Source organism: Sebastes fasciatus, chromosome 6, assembly GCF_043250625.1.
Source record: "Sebastes fasciatus isolate fSebFas1 chromosome 6, fSebFas1.pri, whole genome shotgun sequence".
NCBI classification, from domain to species: Eukaryota; Metazoa; Chordata; class Actinopteri; order Perciformes; family Sebastidae; genus Sebastes; species Sebastes fasciatus.
In genome coordinates, this window is record NC_133800.1 from 25,053,461 (window position 1) to 25,071,032 (window position 17,572).

The 17,572-nt window shown below is 40.3% G+C and overlaps 2 protein-coding genes across 2 annotated transcripts; both read right to left on the reverse strand.

Moving 5' to 3' along the window:
- Nucleotides 1–2,569: 2,569 nt before the first annotated feature.
- Nucleotides 2,570–4,940, reverse strand: tas2r202 (taste receptor, type 2, member 202). Its single transcript, XM_074639846.1, has 3 exons — nucleotides 4,603–4,940; nucleotides 4,036–4,204; nucleotides 2,570–3,857 (listed from the first exon to the last, which is right to left on the reverse strand). The coding sequence occupies exon 3, from the start codon at nucleotides 3,667–3,669 to the stop codon at nucleotides 2,698–2,700; it is 972 nt and encodes a 323-aa protein (XP_074495947.1). The 5' UTR covers nucleotides 3,670–3,857; nucleotides 4,036–4,204; nucleotides 4,603–4,940; the 3' UTR covers nucleotides 2,570–2,697.
- A 4,544-nt stretch (nucleotides 4,941–9,484) lies between these two features.
- Nucleotides 9,485–15,450, reverse strand: vsig8b (V-set and immunoglobulin domain containing 8b). Its single transcript, XM_074638721.1, has 8 exons — nucleotides 15,331–15,450; nucleotides 14,945–15,024; nucleotides 12,092–12,261; nucleotides 11,728–11,929; nucleotides 11,354–11,506; nucleotides 11,133–11,255; nucleotides 10,789–10,927; nucleotides 9,485–10,166 (listed from the first exon to the last, which is right to left on the reverse strand). Exons 2-8 carry the CDS (start codon nucleotides 15,015–15,017, stop codon nucleotides 9,923–9,925), a joined length of 1,104 nt encoding a protein of 367 aa, XP_074494822.1. The 5' UTR covers nucleotides 15,018–15,024; nucleotides 15,331–15,450; the 3' UTR covers nucleotides 9,485–9,922.
- Nucleotides 15,451–17,572: the final 2,122 nt, after the last annotated feature.

The window sequence follows — 17,572 nt, forward strand, 5'->3', positions numbered from 1 at the left end:
GCAAATTCCCATTATTGATTGTTTTAGAAATTCATCTTCTCTGTCTCTTAACCACAGTCCTGTCGGCACAGTGAATACAGATCACTCTCTGTGCCCTCGCTGGAAACTTGGCGCTCACACAAGTCTCGCACAGACTCGACTGGGTGCTGCTGATGGCGTGAAAAATCACCCATTCAAGCTCGAAACATCCGACAAACTGGCGTGGAACTGGTGATTTATGCATTTTACAAATACAATTACAGTAGGTGTAGGAAAATGAGGCCTCTTTAGCTCATGCTGATGCAGGAGATAAAAAGCATCGTCTGGGGAGGTTGTCTGCAGGGAGGAGTTTATGAGATGTTTATGGGAGTTGAGTGATGGGTGCCGGTCTTGCTAATCTGGATTGCTAATGGCCTGTTCCTTCCTGTCAGATAGTGAAGTATGGGATATCGCTCTCCCTGAGTCTCAGGAGCACCAACTGTTTGAAGTGATGTTCACCCATGCAAGAGGAGCAGTGTTGCAACTGCCAGGTTTTGGCTGGATGTGCAGGAACATCTCCATGGAAACAATCTCCATGCCGTAGACATGTTTACAGCTTCATGCTGTATAGAATCTGAGGACATCCAACGCATCAGTCTCTATCCTTTCATGTACATCGCACACTCTCTCTCCAGCTTCCTCTCAACTGACAATACACCAGTGACACATGTGTGTCTAACTTTGAGTTGTTCCAGAGTGAGGTCATACACACACACACAGTTTCCATTACCTTGAGACAACGCTCAGTGGAAAGCAGTTGGATAGTTTTTTCCATGTAGAAAGATACACAGATGGTTGCAAACTCCTAAATATAATTTTATAGTGGTGGAACATTACGTTCAATCTTAAGGTACAGTACTTGTACTTTTCTCAAGTATTTCAATTTTATGCTATTAACTTTATACTTTTGCTACATTTCAGAGGGAAATATACTTACTATATGTATCAGCTATAGCGATATATATAGTGACTTTTCAGATTTAGATTTTACACTTAAAAACACGATAAAATACAACATATTGTTAAAGATTAAACCAGTGGTGCCAAACCTTTTTGGCTTGTTACCCCTTATGATAAAACAGCATCTAGTTGGGGCTACTTGTCACACTTCGGATGTCTTGAGTTGTTTTTTTGTGGTAACATTTGTATAACAAGAGATGAATGCATACAAACTTGTCTAAATTACAATCCAAAAATACGTCAAATTGCATTGAAGTCTATGAGATCTTCGGTTTTCAATCCCGCCAAAAGGGGGCGTGGCCTTGACTTTTTGCAAAGTATGCCGGTCTGATGTATTTTTCACTGAAAAAAATGAATCAATGATCTCACGACCCCTCAGATTTATCTTGTGACCTTTTGGAGGGGGCCGCCCCCTAGGTTGGGAACCACTGGACTTAACTATCTAACAGTGAAGTTAAAGTTAAGTAGCTCCAACTCAACCAGCTACGACAGTAAAATAATGCTTATACATGAACGCAACAGTATTAACAATCTAATAATGTCATATACTGTTATTATATGTCAGTCACAGAGGAGACACACTTTTGATACTTTAAGTATAATTGGCCTATATTGCTTCTGTACTTTTGTACTGAATTACATTATTGCATCCGTATTGGCCAGTATTTTATCATACTGAGTGTTTTTTGCTCCTGTCATCATGCCAAACCCAACAGAGAGAGTAAGACCTGGGGATGGGATGGAAGCCCAGGCCGTTGTACGACTTAACTCCCTCGCATCAAAGGAAGATATGCCCTTTCTTACTTTGTCCATTTAGCTGCAGGAGGGATCCCCATCCTCTGTATGTGGAGTGGGATTAGCCGCACTATTGTATCCTTGCTTTGAACCTCACTCGTTGATGCCAGGGGGTGTGAACTAATGGAGCATTGCAAAGAGGTCTGCTGCATTTTTTTAAACCCTATTTACACAGGCTAGGTTTGCTGGGCATGAGTGCACTTTTCAGGAACGCCCTGCTTCACACCCACGCACGCAGTTACACACAATCACACCTGGGAGCTGCCGAGTACGGGCGTCCACACTTCTGTTGAGGACCAATGAACAGATACACAGGAGAAGGTGGCGATCATAAGTGCTTTTCCCCCCAAGTTTTTGTTCCCTCCCCAAACCGTTGGACTGGCAACCTTCCAGTTATAAGCAGGCTCCTGTTGTCCCTGCGTGCAGCTTAAACCATCTGCAACCTGAAACTCTTAAAACCTCTGTGATGAAAAAAAAAAATGCAGGCTGTGTGTGCTTTCTTGTTTTATTAATATGCTCTGTACTCCACAGTCACATGTATTTTTTAACATTTTCAGATGGGCACGCAGTTACATCATGTCCAGGCAACCATGCTTGAGGATCTATTTTACGGGCCCGACCGTTATTTGTTCTACTGAAATATTAATATTCATAGATACAGTCTGATGAGCATGTGATTTGGATGGAAAGCTGTTCACCTGCCTGGCTCAAACAGCTCTCCCCCACTCTAACCGGCTAACGCAGCTAAAATACCATATTGATGTAAGAAATTGCAATTAATGGCGATAAAGCAGGACAGTAGTCATTACTGAAATTGCTAGCGCGAAAGATAAAAGAATAAGTAACTTCAAAGTTTTTAATAAGTTCAGACAATGACCAATTGATTTCAGCACAAAGACCTCCAGTGAGAAGTAAATTGGCTTCTCAGGTTTTAACTTTCGCAGGAGCGCTGCTGGGTTTGGCATTTTGTTCGGGCACCTTCAGACAAGACAAACACGGATATTCATCCAGGCAGACGTTAAAGTCGTGCACCAGAGCTTTCCAGAAAGTCTTCTTCCCGTAGATGAGCACCACGGCGGTGACGGTCGTGAAGATGGAGGTGAAGAAGAACGTGAGCCCGATGATGTTCTGGTGGTTCACCGATATCTCGTAGTTGACGTACAGGTCGATCACGAGGAAGAGGATGAAGACGGCCACTAGGGACAGAGCCATCCGGATCACCCTCATCTGGCTGCCCAGCTTTGGCCCGTGGGCTCCGTTGGTGATGGCTTTCATGTGGCGGAGATGGGTAGCCAGGTGGAGGGAGATTGAGATGCAGCATTTCACCATGAGCACCCCCGGCAGCACGTCGGCGAGGAGCAGGTACATGGCCTCGTAGATCTTGCCGGAGGGGTTTTGGGGCATCAAAACCCCACAATCTTTGTTCGGCACGGTGAAGTTGTCAGAGTTAAACACAGCCAGCATCGGCATGCAGGTGCCCACGCCGCACAGAGGAATGAGACAAACGGCCAAGGTCACGTGCTTGAGGATGGCGGCTTGGATGTGCGTGTAGCAGCGGTTGGGCGTGTTCACCAGCTTGGTGCTGTAGTAGAAAGTGAGAAAGCTGGTTTCCCACATGATGGTGAACTTGAGGCTGTAGATGGACAGCAGCATGACGGCGTAGGGCAGCTCGGAGATGCGGCACTTGCTGTCCACCTCGTCCATGGTCATCCAGAAGTAGCAGACGAGCTGGTGGGCCACGTCGGCCACCGACAGAGCCACGATGATGGTTTCGCTGGGACTCCACTTCTTTTTCTGCCTGTAGTTCCACAGACTCATCAAGAAGATGTAGACGTTAAAGAAGACGGTAGTGACGGCCAACAGGCCTGTCAATACCCAGAGGCTCATTTTATCCATGATGATACTCTTCCTCCCAAACACACATCTGCAGAGGAAACCTTTATGAGAATAACTTCTGTGTGGCACTCAGCAGTCTGTGTTGCTCTGAAGTGTTTTGTTTTTGCTTTGTTCAAAGAGATGAAAAAACAATTATGCACACACGCTCCAAACCAGAGGATTCTTCATTTCTGTTTTTTCGGTGGGGCCTGGGGAACAGATTCACACATTTAGCTACATAAAACACATCCAAATAGGCTCAATTAAAATCTTCTATTACGGTTAAGAATACATGTGAAATCTAAAATGTAGGCGGCCATATGCAAGACGAAGTAGCTGAGGTAAGAAGGTTAGAGCAATTAGGGTAAGAAACATCCATTTTTTTACCTCAAACGAAGCTCCCATGGGGGCGGATGAGGCTTTTCATCACTCTGAATCCCACTCAAGGTTTCTACTTACACTCTCTGTCACAATATGTTGTCAGACTCAATAGCTTTGGCTGCAGGTGAGGATCCTTTGTTTTGTTTTGTTTTGTTTATCCCTTGCCTGAAGTTGTCTGCAAGAAGCACACAGCAAGGTGAAATCCTTGGATTTACGTGTGCCTCGACAGGGGATTTATATAGAAGCAGTGGGAATGATTTGCATCAGTTGTGACCACAGGTAGGGGTGGTGACGGTGTATTTGCATTGACACAAGATGGGCAGGATATGAGTCCATTATGAATATATCCGGTGACTTTACTGTATGTCAATCAGTGCGGCGTGACAGCTCAGCCAAACCGGACTCCGCATGCAAATGGTTATTCCTGCAGCTCGGCCGCATATTTTACAAACACCAAACCACACACACACACACACACACACACACACACACACACACACACACACACACACACACACACACACACACACACACAAACACACACCTATTTACCTGATAAGAAAAGCAAATCACCTTTGAATCACCTTCAGAAGCCTTTCTCATGCACCACCTTATCGTCGTACCTTGTGCCGTGGAGGACACTAACTTTGCAGACAGACTTTTAACAAGACGTTGATTTAAATCATATTTTAGTTTATATTTCATTGAGATTATAATAACCATCATTTATAAATGGTAAATTGATGAATTAAATTGATTGATAATAGTTGTTTTACTGTTAACAAACAACAAAATGATAATTAATGTTTACTAATTATTAGTAATGCTATAATATATGTTATTTTAACAGTGTATTGATTAAACTCTTTATCTGTTCTGTCTTCATGGCTCATCATTAACCTCTTTCAGAGCCTGCCGCTCCCTCCCGCTTGCAATCACCTCATTCCCTTCACCTGGGTTTCCCTGGCCATCTCCTCACCTGCAGCTTGTTTCCTAATCAGTTCCTCAGTCTATATAGTTCACCAGTCGCAGAGAGATGCCTGCTGAGGCAACATGACCCTTTTTTAACATTACTCTAATATTTGTGAGGCTATCATTCAACTGTTTAGTTGCTGCAACTGAAAAAGCAGTTTGAAGTCAATGTTGTGGATCAATGTTTGATGATCCTGTTTGTCTTACTTTAACATGAGCTTTTAGAATAAATTGTTTAAACCTGCAGTATCTTATAAAGTAAACAAACATAATATAAACAAAAAAAATCTAAGTTGTATTTGTCGATAATATTGCAATAGTGGTTCGAGTTTGTTTTTTTTGTCTAGTGCTTTAAGAGCTGGTTTAAAGACTAAAGCCTTGCCAAGCATTTTGCAAAATACATCACTTTAACTGTTTCATACTACATACAACTGAGGAACGCAGTAGTGCATATGTACTGCATATGGGTGGCAAAACACTAGACAATCTGGAAAGTGACTGGTGAACTAGGACTGGTATAGATGGGCTGAGGAACTGATTAGGGAACAAGCTGCAGCTGAGGAGATGGCCAAGGAAACCCACGTGAAGGGAATGAGGTGATTGCAAGCAGGAGGGAGTGGCAGACTCTCAAAATGACATGAGAGGTTAATGATAAGGCATGAAAACAGAAGGTTGAAGGAATAAACTAAGACTTGGCAGGGGTTGTGACACCACAGCATGCAGCCAGAAGCTGGAGATTGAACCGCCAACCTTTCACTTAAAGGATAAACTGCTCTACCCACTGAGCTACAGCCTCCCAAAACAAACTATTCCTACCAAGAGTGGGATTCAAACCCGCAAGGACTATATCCATTGGATATTAAGTCTACTGCCTTAACCACTCAGCCATGATGATGAATTATTAAGACATCATTTGTAAACCTTTAATAAGTTATTGGTAAAACATCTATAAACATTACATACATAGATATTTGTGACACTTTGTTCATGGTTAATAATTGGTTTATAAAGCATCTATAAACAATATATAGATAGATAGTTAATATTTTGTCAATGGTCAATAATTGTTTTCTGGTCCATCTGTCTATGTAATGTTTATAGATGTTTTACAAACGATTTCTTAAAGATTTATAAATCATTTTGTGATCATTAACTAATACTTAATATAGTATATCAAATGTTATAATGTGTGCAACAATAAACTGTTAGAAAATACTTTACTAATGTAGTCAGAATGTAATTGTTATCGTCTCTTATCAGCTATGATACAATATAGAATTTATAAACTAATTATTTCATATTTACACAAACTAATGATAGAAAACAAAAATTATAGCATTACTAATAATTACTAACCATTATTGATTATCATTTCCCTGTTTGTTAACAGTAAAATAACTATTAACTAAGTTTAATTAACTATCAATTTACCATTTATAAATGATGGTTATTATAAAGTGTTACCTTTGTTCATTTTACATGCATAACTATCCAGTCATGGCAAAGAGGATATTAATTACATTGACAATCAATATAGCTTATAATCATCCACGTTTTTCTTCATAAATAACACCTTAATCTATTATTTTAATGAATAGCTAATTTGATACCAAACAATCCGAAGCAGCATTTGAAAGACTGATCCTGCCCTTTTGCACAAAAGCATAGAAAAAAGCTTGTGTGAAATAACATTCGGCCTTCAAAAAACCCCAATATAATTACTATGCCAGCGCTGTTAGATGTTCTGCCCTCTAAGAAACTAACAGACAAGAGATTATGTGGTTTCTAAGTGAAGTTGCCAGACAAGTATTTGTAATTACTTATTCTATCTATTTCCCCGGTTCATGGATCATGGATCAAAGGAGAGACTCGTGTACGCACATTAAAACAAGGCTTTTGTACACGGAGAACCGGTCCTGCTCATGGATATGCATTTCCATCCGAATTTGAATTGAGCAAACAGACGGATACAGACGCAAACATGAGCAAACAGAAGCTGACAGAGTTCAATTTGTCTTCACGTGAAGCAAACAAGTGACCAAGTCAGACACTGCAGAGACACATAGTAGTAGATAGTAAACACGTTTTGTCAGTGTGTGTGTGTGTGTGTGTGTGTTTGTGTGTGTGTATTACTCGCTTGTGGGGCCATATATCTATTTAGGCAGTCGCATTGTGGGGACTCGCCTTCCTTTTGGGGACAAAATGCACGTCCCCATAGCGTAAATTATTACATTTTAGGGTCAGGTTTAGGTTAAGGTTAGGGAAAGGGTTAGGATTAGGCAAATAGCCGTTATGGTTATGGTTAGGGTAAGTCTCCAGTTCTCTATGAATTCTAGTCAATGTGATGTCCTCTAAAGTGATGGAAACACAACATATGTGTGTGTCTGTGTGCGCGGTAGTTAACTTTTTAAGAAAAGCTTATGTAAAAGAGAGAGAAACGTGTCTAAAATTGAAAGTCTAATTTTGATTATTTTTATTTCTGATCATTTGAAACAGCAACACTGTTTCTCATCAAATGCCCAGCCTTTACAGATCAATGCAGGGGGGCACGGCTCTTAAGGGGGCCCTTGGCAGAATTTATTACCAAGGGCCCAGCAACACTTGCATTAATTTCACATCCACCTTTTGAAGATGGGATCAGACAAATGCTGGCGAGAGGTGGGGCCGCAGGCACAGTGCTGACTCTGGATTCTGAGAGCAGCAGCTGCAGGTTGCACGTTGACTACTAGCTGCTAGACCAACAACTAGTTTACTGGCTGCAGTTCTTCGTTCTGCAAGTGAAAAACGTTCCAGGAGGCAAATGCACATAAGAGGATGAGGGGCAAAATTGACTTCACAGTCTCTGATTCATGAATTTATATTTATACATTACAGCCCTTGGCTCTGTTCTTGAAAAGTAGCTTAACTAATTCAGGCTAACAAGCTATATAGATATCAGGCTAAACTAATCCTGTTTATTCTCATCCAGCTAATTTAGTTCTTGGGAAGCTGTTTGAGGATTGAGTTGCAAATCCTGGATGAAGTTATGCTGGGCAACAGTGCGCTCTTATTTTGAAAAAGAAAAGGCAACATTAGTGGAGTGCTGAAACCATGAGCAGCATTCATGTGATTGGCTGAGTGCTGATCATGTGATTACACAAGGTGGGTGTGTTGAGAACCGTCCCAGCATGCACTGAGGCAATAGATTCATTCATAATCTCATTTTGTGTGTTCATGCATGGTTACTGGTGTCATTTTGATCTACATTGTGCTCTGCAATGTTTCCACACTTTCATCACTGTTAAAGAGGACCTATTATGCTTTTGTGCTTTTCCCTTTCCTTTAATGTGTCATATAGTTTTTGTGCATGTAAAAAGTCTGCAAAGTTACAAAGCCCGAAGTCCAACCCAAAGGGAGTTAATCTCTCCCACAGACTGAAACGCCTTGCTTGTAGTTCCGCCTTTTCTTCTGTCACGTGATGATGTCACCAAGTAACACATGTGCTTAATACCTGCCTAGCGGCTAGTCTGGCACGCTCGCAAACAAAGCTAGTTAGAGCGGAGCTTGAGCAGAGTCCGAAGAGCTTGTTTGAGTTGACCAATCACAACAGTGTGTAGCTGACCTGGGAGGGGTCTCAAACAGAGCATTTCAGACAGAGGGTAAAAAGAGGTGCTGCAGCGCAGCCACTATGACAAAAATAAAGTGTTTTTTTAAACATTAAAGCATGCAAACATGTTCTAGTAGAAACCCCAAATACTAGTAGGCTATGCACCTGAATATAAGCATAATAGGTCCTCTTTAAACAGTCTACGGGTGATGGTGCATCATTGGTGAGGTTCTCCTGTCCACGGACTAGCAAAAGACACTTTTAAAGGTAAAGTTGGTAAAGATTTTAGAAACATTTTTGTTATATTAGTTGAAATTGTTTTTTCTGACCATGTTAATGCATCATGTTCAGCACAGGCCTTTTTCACAGCAGGCATTTTGACTTGTCATAGCAGGAAAAGCACAGGTTGTTACTGATAACAGTAACAATGGCTCTGCTCTATTTAAGTGTGCCAGTGAGAGTGACAGTGGGCCAGTTAGCACAATACTAGGATCATGAAATAATAGCAGATAAATGGAATTAAGCCATCATTAATTTCATCATTTACACCTGTGCTTTTCAAAGTCAAAATGTCCTCTGTGAAAAAGGCCTATTCTAACAACTAGTTTTGCACCATCTTCATTTTCAATGAACTCCCAAACATAATAACCCGCTCTAATTATTGAACCTCTGACCATATAGATAATTTCTTTTTATGTAATCCAACATCATTTCATATCAAAATGCCTATTGTCATTATGATGCCAAAAATAATACTCATTCTCATACTCATCCTGGAAGTCGGAGATATGTTTCAAATGTTATTCTATTATGTTGTGTCAGCTCACAAATCATCAAGCAAAAAAAAGATGGAACCCTGACACAAACATCTAGATGCTCAGATTTAGATGGTACTAACGTATAGTAAAAATATTTTATTGTACACATATATTAAAAAAGTAATACAATCATGAGGCTTCATGTCCGTCATAGAAAAAAAGGCACCATTAAAAATACAAGTCTTTCGATATATACATTTTACACACAGTTTTAGCTAAATCAGTGTAACAATGAGAACCTATTCAGTAGCAGTAATGTGCTACAGTGCATTATGAAAGTCAACCAGTTGTACATTAATATTTGTACAAGGGCTGAGATAAGATTTTATGAGTCTCCCTGTAGTCGTATAACCACTCCCATTATTCTCCAGTTAAATATATTGTATTGCACCAATTGTCATATACACACTTTACATAGAGTTCTTTACAATTTTATATTTTTATATTCAAAGTAAAAAGTCCTTTCATCAGAAGGCGCAGTTTTCTACAAAAAATAAAAAAGTCATTTGGATTGTAGCTACACAGGGTATCCATATCGATGGTCATAATTGAGAGGAGGACGGCCCTCCCCTGCAGCATTCGGCTTTAATATGCCGTTACTCTCGCCGGTGTAGATGGGACTGGGGGCTGATTCACTGACACTGGGCAGGTTCTTCCTCACGGAGCTGTATTGCACCCCGGGGTGGGTGCGGTACGCCAACACTGAGCGGAAACTAGAGTTCCTGCTGGAGGGTCTGCTCTCTGGAGCCTGGGCATCCTCCCTGAGGAGACAAGTCATACAGGGTTCCAATCAGATGATCCTCACATTTTAGACTATTTCATGCATGTTTGAAATTGTTTCCAGCTCACCCTTAGGCAAAGAAAATACATTTCCCTATATATCAACTGTCATATATTAAATTACATAATTTATCATTATATCATATCTAAAAGTATACGATATATACAATAATATATTTTGTTAATATATTACAATATATTGAAAAATACATAAGGAATATATATATATATATTATATTATATATATTTTAATGTATGCTATTTTAAAATTAATAATACACTTCATAATATGTGACAAAATATGGTAAATATTGGATGTTTGTATATATATATATATATATATATATATATATATTCACATTTACATGAGAACATGTATGTACTATATATATACACATTTATATGGGAACATGTATGTACTACATATACTGTATATTCACATTTATACGGGGACATGTATGTACTATATATCTACATTTACTCAGAAACATGTATGTATTATATATTCACATTTATATGGAAACATGTATGTATTATGTATTCACATTTATATAGGGACATGTATGTACTATATATACACATTTATATGGGGAGACACAGTACCTTATTTCATTGGCGACCTCCTTCTGATAGCGACGCTTGTGGCAGCAGCAGATCAGGAGCCAGATGAGAAACAGGAGGAGGAGCAGCAGCAGGATAGCACCTATCACAGCCCCAACTATGACACCCGTCTTATTGGTAGCTGGAAGAGAGAACAGGGTGCTTTCAGATTAAACAAGTGCAGCTCTCCTTCTTTGTTATTCCAGCTTTAACAAGAGGCTTGCGTGTCATTTTACGACATTCCAGACCAGAGCAAATACTCAAAAGCACGCAGCAGATAACTTCCTTCAGGATGTTATGAGTGTTAAGTAGGCCTACTTAAGAGTAAAATTAGACGATTGACTTACGGTTGTATGCATGCAGTGCGTATTTACACTGTTTTGCGCCCACGGCGTTTTTTGCCTCACACACGTAACTTCCAATGTTGCTGTCTGTGTGGTTCTTTATCAAAAGCTCCCCAGTCTCTAGGTCTTAATGAAGGAAGAGAGCATTCAGTACAAGCATATCATACAAGTACGGCATCAAAAAAGTTTAACAGAATGGCCTTTTTGTCTGTCAAGTTCCTCACTTTGGATTGCAGTTGGTGGTATTGCGCCTCCACTCTCTCTCCTCCATGTGTAGCCGAGAGGAGTGGATCCCTGAGAGGATTTGCAACGAAGGGAGACCGGGCCACCTTTCTCCTCTGCGCCTTCAACCCAACACTTTGGCACCGATGGGGGAACTATAGTGATAGAAAAATAAATAAAAACAATGAGCTCATCGTGGGAGGGTTAGAGGCGTGAAACTGGACAACAATCTGAGGTGTGTCTGCAGAGAACGGGTGTGATCACTGACTGAGACAAAAAGAGAAACATTCCGTGTGAGGGAGTAACATTTAAAAAAGAGGAACGAAAGGGCTGACAAAATGAACAGGTAGAACCAGAAAAATAACTTTCTCCTCACCCAACACCACCAGAGTGACTTTTCTCATGTCGACACCCGGCGCCCTCTTGACTTTGCACTGGTAGGTGGCTGTGTCTGTGTGCCTCAGATCAGAGAGAGAGATGGAAGCGTCCCCCAGCTTGGGGTCTGCTATGAACTTGAGCCTCTTGGAGAAGCTGGGGTCACCGTAGTGGTGCATCAGGCCCGCTGAATACGATAAGATCTGAGAGGCAAAGATTGGGTTTGAGTGATGACATTTCTTCAAAAGCAGGTTTTCCTGCTAACAAAGCCCAAAGGGGAAAAAAAAGATAAGCCCCGCTCATGCATGTTTAATGAATGTAGTAATTTGTCCAACATCCCTCTCTGTCCTCAAACGCACACCTACCAGATGGTCTTTCTGCGTCATGTCCGGCATGACGTTGGACCACTCGATGTCCAGCTCCCCCGTGTCCTGGGGGCCGGGGGAGTAGGTGCATCCCAAGGTCACCGTCTCCCCCTGGCCCTTTTGGATGGTCTGTGGCCCCGAGGACGTCACCTGCATCGCCTCCGTCATGTCTGATGGGTCAGAAAAATTCTAGCCATTTGTCTGATTTATAGGGCTGTCAAAGTTAACGCGGTAAGAAACACGTTAAAGCAAATTTGTTTTAACGGCACTAATTTCTTTAACGCAACTTGCAATTTTTAGGTTGTAGCTCAGTTTTAAAGCTAGAGTGAAGATACTGGAATCATATGAAAGTAGAAAACTGAAGGAATCCATTGGTATCAACCGTGTCATACGAGCTTACCGCTAAATAACGCTCCAAACTTACGCTAAATTTTGGCGAGAAAAACTGGCGTGGCCATTTTCAAAGGGGCCCCTTGACCTCTGACCTCAAGATGAGTGAATGAAAATGGGTTCTATGGGTACCCACGAGTCTCCAATTTACAGGTTTGCCATGTTATGATTTGAGCATATTTTTTATGCTAAATGCAGTACCTGTGAGGGTTTCTGGACAATATTTGTCATTGTTTTGTGTTAATTCATTTCCACTAATAAATATATACATACATCTACATAAAGCAAGCATATTTGCCCACTCCCATGTTGATAAGAGTATTAAATACTTGACAAATCTCCCTTTAAAAAGGTACATTTTGAACAGAAAAAAAAAGTGTAATTAATTTGAGATGAACTATTTTAATCGATAGACAGCCCCACTAATTTATAATATACACTTCTGCCTCCCACCAATTTTTATAATCATCCACCCAGTCCAAAAGACAAACATTAAAAAAGGCAGAAAAACATTATTTCTCTCTAAATTGCATATATATTTTTCCATCTTAATGGCTTTTTTTTAAGCTCTGGGCTCGTAAACAGTCGCAGAGAGGAGTAGGTGATGATCTGAGACTAATTGGCCTCTTAAGTCAAACCGAGGAGGATTCGGAGCCGGAATAGAAGTAAAAGTGGTATTTGTGTGAAAACGTATTAATTTAAAACTCTCGAGGCTCATTAGTTGTCAGAAATATGTGAGCAAATGATGATGAAAGCTGAATAAACGAGCACGCTTGGAAAAATGCACTTGACAAGTGGCGGTGAAAAGCTGTTTCTGGGTTGACACACACCCTGCTGACTCACTGTTTATGGCCGTCATGGATTTTAATTACTGCCGATAGCTTGACGTTTATAGAAAGAACTCAACGCTGATTGTTATTACGTGGCGCCGTGTTCCAACAGAACCGAGCCGTTTATTTATCCTGGTAATGTTGTCGATCAACTTCTCGAGACATCTGGAGCAAACTTCTTTTCTTCCCATCTCGGTGATTAACCTTCACTAAACGTCTTAATGGACCACGTTGATGAATCAAATCAGCCTCTCTTTTTGACACCATTAACATCCACTATAGCTCCCTGAAAGCACGTCAATGTCACTGCAACAAAACAAACTACGTCAGAGGGATTTGTGAAAGCATGTAAATGGCAGACGTTGTGAACGGAGTCTGGAAAAAAGCTCAAATTAGTCAGACAAATGTTTAGACTGAGACAGCCCCCCTGGGCTAAATGCTGTGATCCACGGAAGATGTGTTTTCCATATGGAGAGGCAGCTAAAGCTAACTAAGCCACTGAGCGCCAAAGAGCTGCAAATATTCAAATCCTATGCACCTCCTTTTGGGGCCCGGACGTGCTAAGAGTTTTGCATGTGTTCTATGATGTGTACTTCCACTATGCTGCATTCATTTGAGTTCATTTCACTTCTGTTTTTATGTTGTATGAAAATTAACAGCCTGGATTGAAGCCAAAGAGTAATTTCTCTCTTCTTCATTTTTTTTTTTTGCGCAATAACATCAGGTGTACAGGAACATACAAATAGAGCACCATTGTAAATGATTGTCCCTCCTTATTTTGGTATTTTTCCTCCAAAGCCACCTCCCACCCAACCCTCACCCATTGCTGATGCAAAAAGGATAAAAACAAAATTAAATTAAAAAAAGAAAATAAGATAAAAAATAAACTAAATAATAAAAAAAAGTACAGATTGACAGTAATAATAATAATTATAGGATAATTCTCAAACCACAGATGAAAATAGGCTGATAAAATGTACCATGTACAAATGGACAATTTAACTGTTTACATAAATCAAACTTTATGACATCATACAATTTAGCTGATGGAGAGAAATACATCTCATAATGCCATAAGTCCATTAGTGGTAGTCAAATAGACTACGTCCAAATAAAATTAAAACATATACTACAAAAAAGTGGTCTTAATCATACGGAAGCACTGTCAGTCGGTCAAAATAAGATAAGATGGGCTGTCAGGTATAGAAAAATGATTTTTTTTCCAGTTTAAGGAACAACATCATCTCAGGGACGATGACGAAAGAGGTGTAGAGGAGTAATTACTCTCGGTGTCTTAGTTTGCACACCAGTTTGACCCTTAGCAACAGCAGCACGTATGAATAGAGCTCTGAATGTTGTGCCGGGTACCTGTCAGCCACCCACATTATATGTACACGCTTCATTGATTGTCTGCAATGCAATTCACTCAGTGGTATTACTGTCGGATCATCAGCTGAGAGCATGAGCCAGACTGGCTGGCCAGTGTGTTGTGTGAGTCACAGACCAGACAGAAGAAGAAAAACACTCCAGTTCTGTCAGTGATCATCTATTCTCTGCTTCATAATGATGAGGATATTAAGCCTTTTTGTAAAGACATGTCAAACACATTCATGAGAGTTAAAATTAGACTCACCTCTCTCCAGCCCAATTGTTAGCAGAAACAGCACGGCCACCTTTAGCCTCACGCTGGTGAACACAGGCTCCATTCTAACCCTGAAAACAAGTGCAACATGAGGTGAAGACATAATTATGTATTTCTGCTGCCTTTGAGTACTTTGTGTGTGTTTTTGTCTCTAATTTAATTCCATGGAGGTGGAAAGATCTCTCTAGCACAGTTGTTTATCTTAAATCTACAGTAACATGCACCTTAGTGGAAGAATTACTGCTCTCAATTTAGATGTCTAGAAGGAATGTGAATATCAATGTGAAACAAGCAGAGGTCAGATCAACAGTTGTATTCTTATGTACACACTACCAAGAGAGTCAAATAGAGAGAGAAATAAAATAGCTGTGACATACCTTAAAGTGGAGGGATAATCCAAAGTAAAAGTGTGTCCGTGGAGGTCTGGCAGTGCTTCAGTACTGGTAGAGCTGGCTTATTTTGCTCTCAGGTGAAACTCAGCAGCAGTAAGTATGGACACACCCTCTCTGTCCATAGTGCACCTGTTGGCCACTCCCAGAGATAGGAACATTTATATCTTCCTTCAAGGAGGTTTTATTTTTGGGAGATCATAGGTTTTAAATGTGTTAATTTGTTTAGCATAATAATAATAATAATTTAAAAAAATAATTCATAAATTGTCAGTCACACTGCTAGTTTTCTAATCAGACTTATGTAGAGTTTGACAGAGATTAATGATCTGCCAGGGTTGAGCTGTTCAACAACTATGTTGCTGCGCTGCTTTTTCTGCTCGTAAACAAATCTGTCATTCCATTTTATAGCACGTCGTGACTTCCTGTGTGGCAGTATATGATTTCTGCATGCTGTAATGTAGTTTCGATGTAGTGATTGTTTTCCCGGAATAATGACTAGTTCTTACGGGTAGTTGAACATCATTGTGACTTCTTTAATTTTGATTGGGCCAACAAATTGCTTCTGCATTTCCTCCAACCCTTCCCCAACACACCCTTCCTCACACACCCATGAAAAACACACTGTGACAGACATGCGGCACACAATGAGACGTGTTGTTGATTTGAACCTCAGTGTCAAGATGGTGACAGAGCTGCAAACTGCAGTGCTACTGCTGCACTATTCAGTCAATAAATACTGCCTTTACTGGAGCTTATCACATGAATCTCAAATAGTGTGAACTTATACGAACCAGCCTACCAGTGTCACAACTTCTTATCAGCTATGAATCATTTACCAAAATGGAGAAGTTTGATTTGGAGTTAAAACTGCAGTCGGTAACTTTGAGCAAATATGATAAAAAAAAAAGTAATTTTTATAAAACGGTCACTATATCTTGACAGTAGTGCATGAGACAAGTAATCTGAAAAAAAATCATGTTCCTCTGTGTCCTTCTGTGCTCATAATGGCATTTGCAAGATTTCACAGCACCCTAGGAAAACAACCAATCAGAGCCGAGCTGTCTCTACAGCAGCTGTCAATCACAGCTCGTGAAACTCGCGACCTCCAAACTGTCAAACTAGGCAGCGCTGATCAAATGTGAATCAAGATTCTGTTACTGTAATGACTATTTCTGGCCTCAAATTTTTTCATAAACAAATAGAGTGCTACAGGAATGAGTCCTAAAACTGGAAAGTTAGTTAGCATTTTTATCACTTCCAGTTCCCTCATCTTGAAGTCAATTGTTTCTTTGAATGGGTTTTTAGCACAGGTTTATGAGATTTAACGTTTTGTTCTATGACATGAATTTTGAAGCATTTATATGTCTTAAAAAAGGCAGTTGCTAACAAGTAAATGAGACTACTAAACGTCATCACGCCGTCTCGTTCGCCTTTACAGCCTCGTTGTGTATACTCGCGCTCATGCGACCGTGGTGTAGTTCGTTTATAGCCTGACGTTAGCTTTTTACTTCTGGCGATTGCATTCACACTTCAAATATCATAAAAGTGGTGTTCATTTGTGGAGATTATCTTACAGTACAAAACGTGTAATTATCATAAACGTTTGTTTGGCGCAGAGCTTATTTTCTGTAGTAATCCAAAACCAAGTGGAAAGATCCCATTGGCTTTTTGTTGAGGGAACCAGGGCGATGCTAACTTCCGGGTTGGCTTACAAAAATACGTCATCACTGGAGCACTCTATTTTAGTGTTAACTGTAAAATGAGAAAGCTTGCTCCGGCTGGTGGGCGGTGCTTGGTTTTGGCTCAACTGTTTTCAACATGGTGGCCGGATCACAAACTAAACAGTACACTAAAATATGTTTCTGAAAACATTTGAGGCAAGAATTGGGCATTACAGTAACAGAATCTTGATTCACATTTGATCAGCGCTGCTTATATTTGACAGTTTGATCTGAGTTCGCAAGTTCTGTGAGCATCAATTGACAGCTGCCCAGAGACTGTTCTGCTATGATTGGTTGTTTTTGTTTGGGCGCGGTGAAAAAATGCAAATGCCGTTAGGAGCACAGGAGAACAACACAGAGGAACATGTTTTTTTATCACAGATTATCTGTCTCATGCACTACTGACAGGACATAGTGACCATTTTAAACAATTTACTTTTCATCCTATTTGCATACTTCAGCTTTAAACAGCTGCAGATATCATCTGTTTTAAAGTACAGAATGTC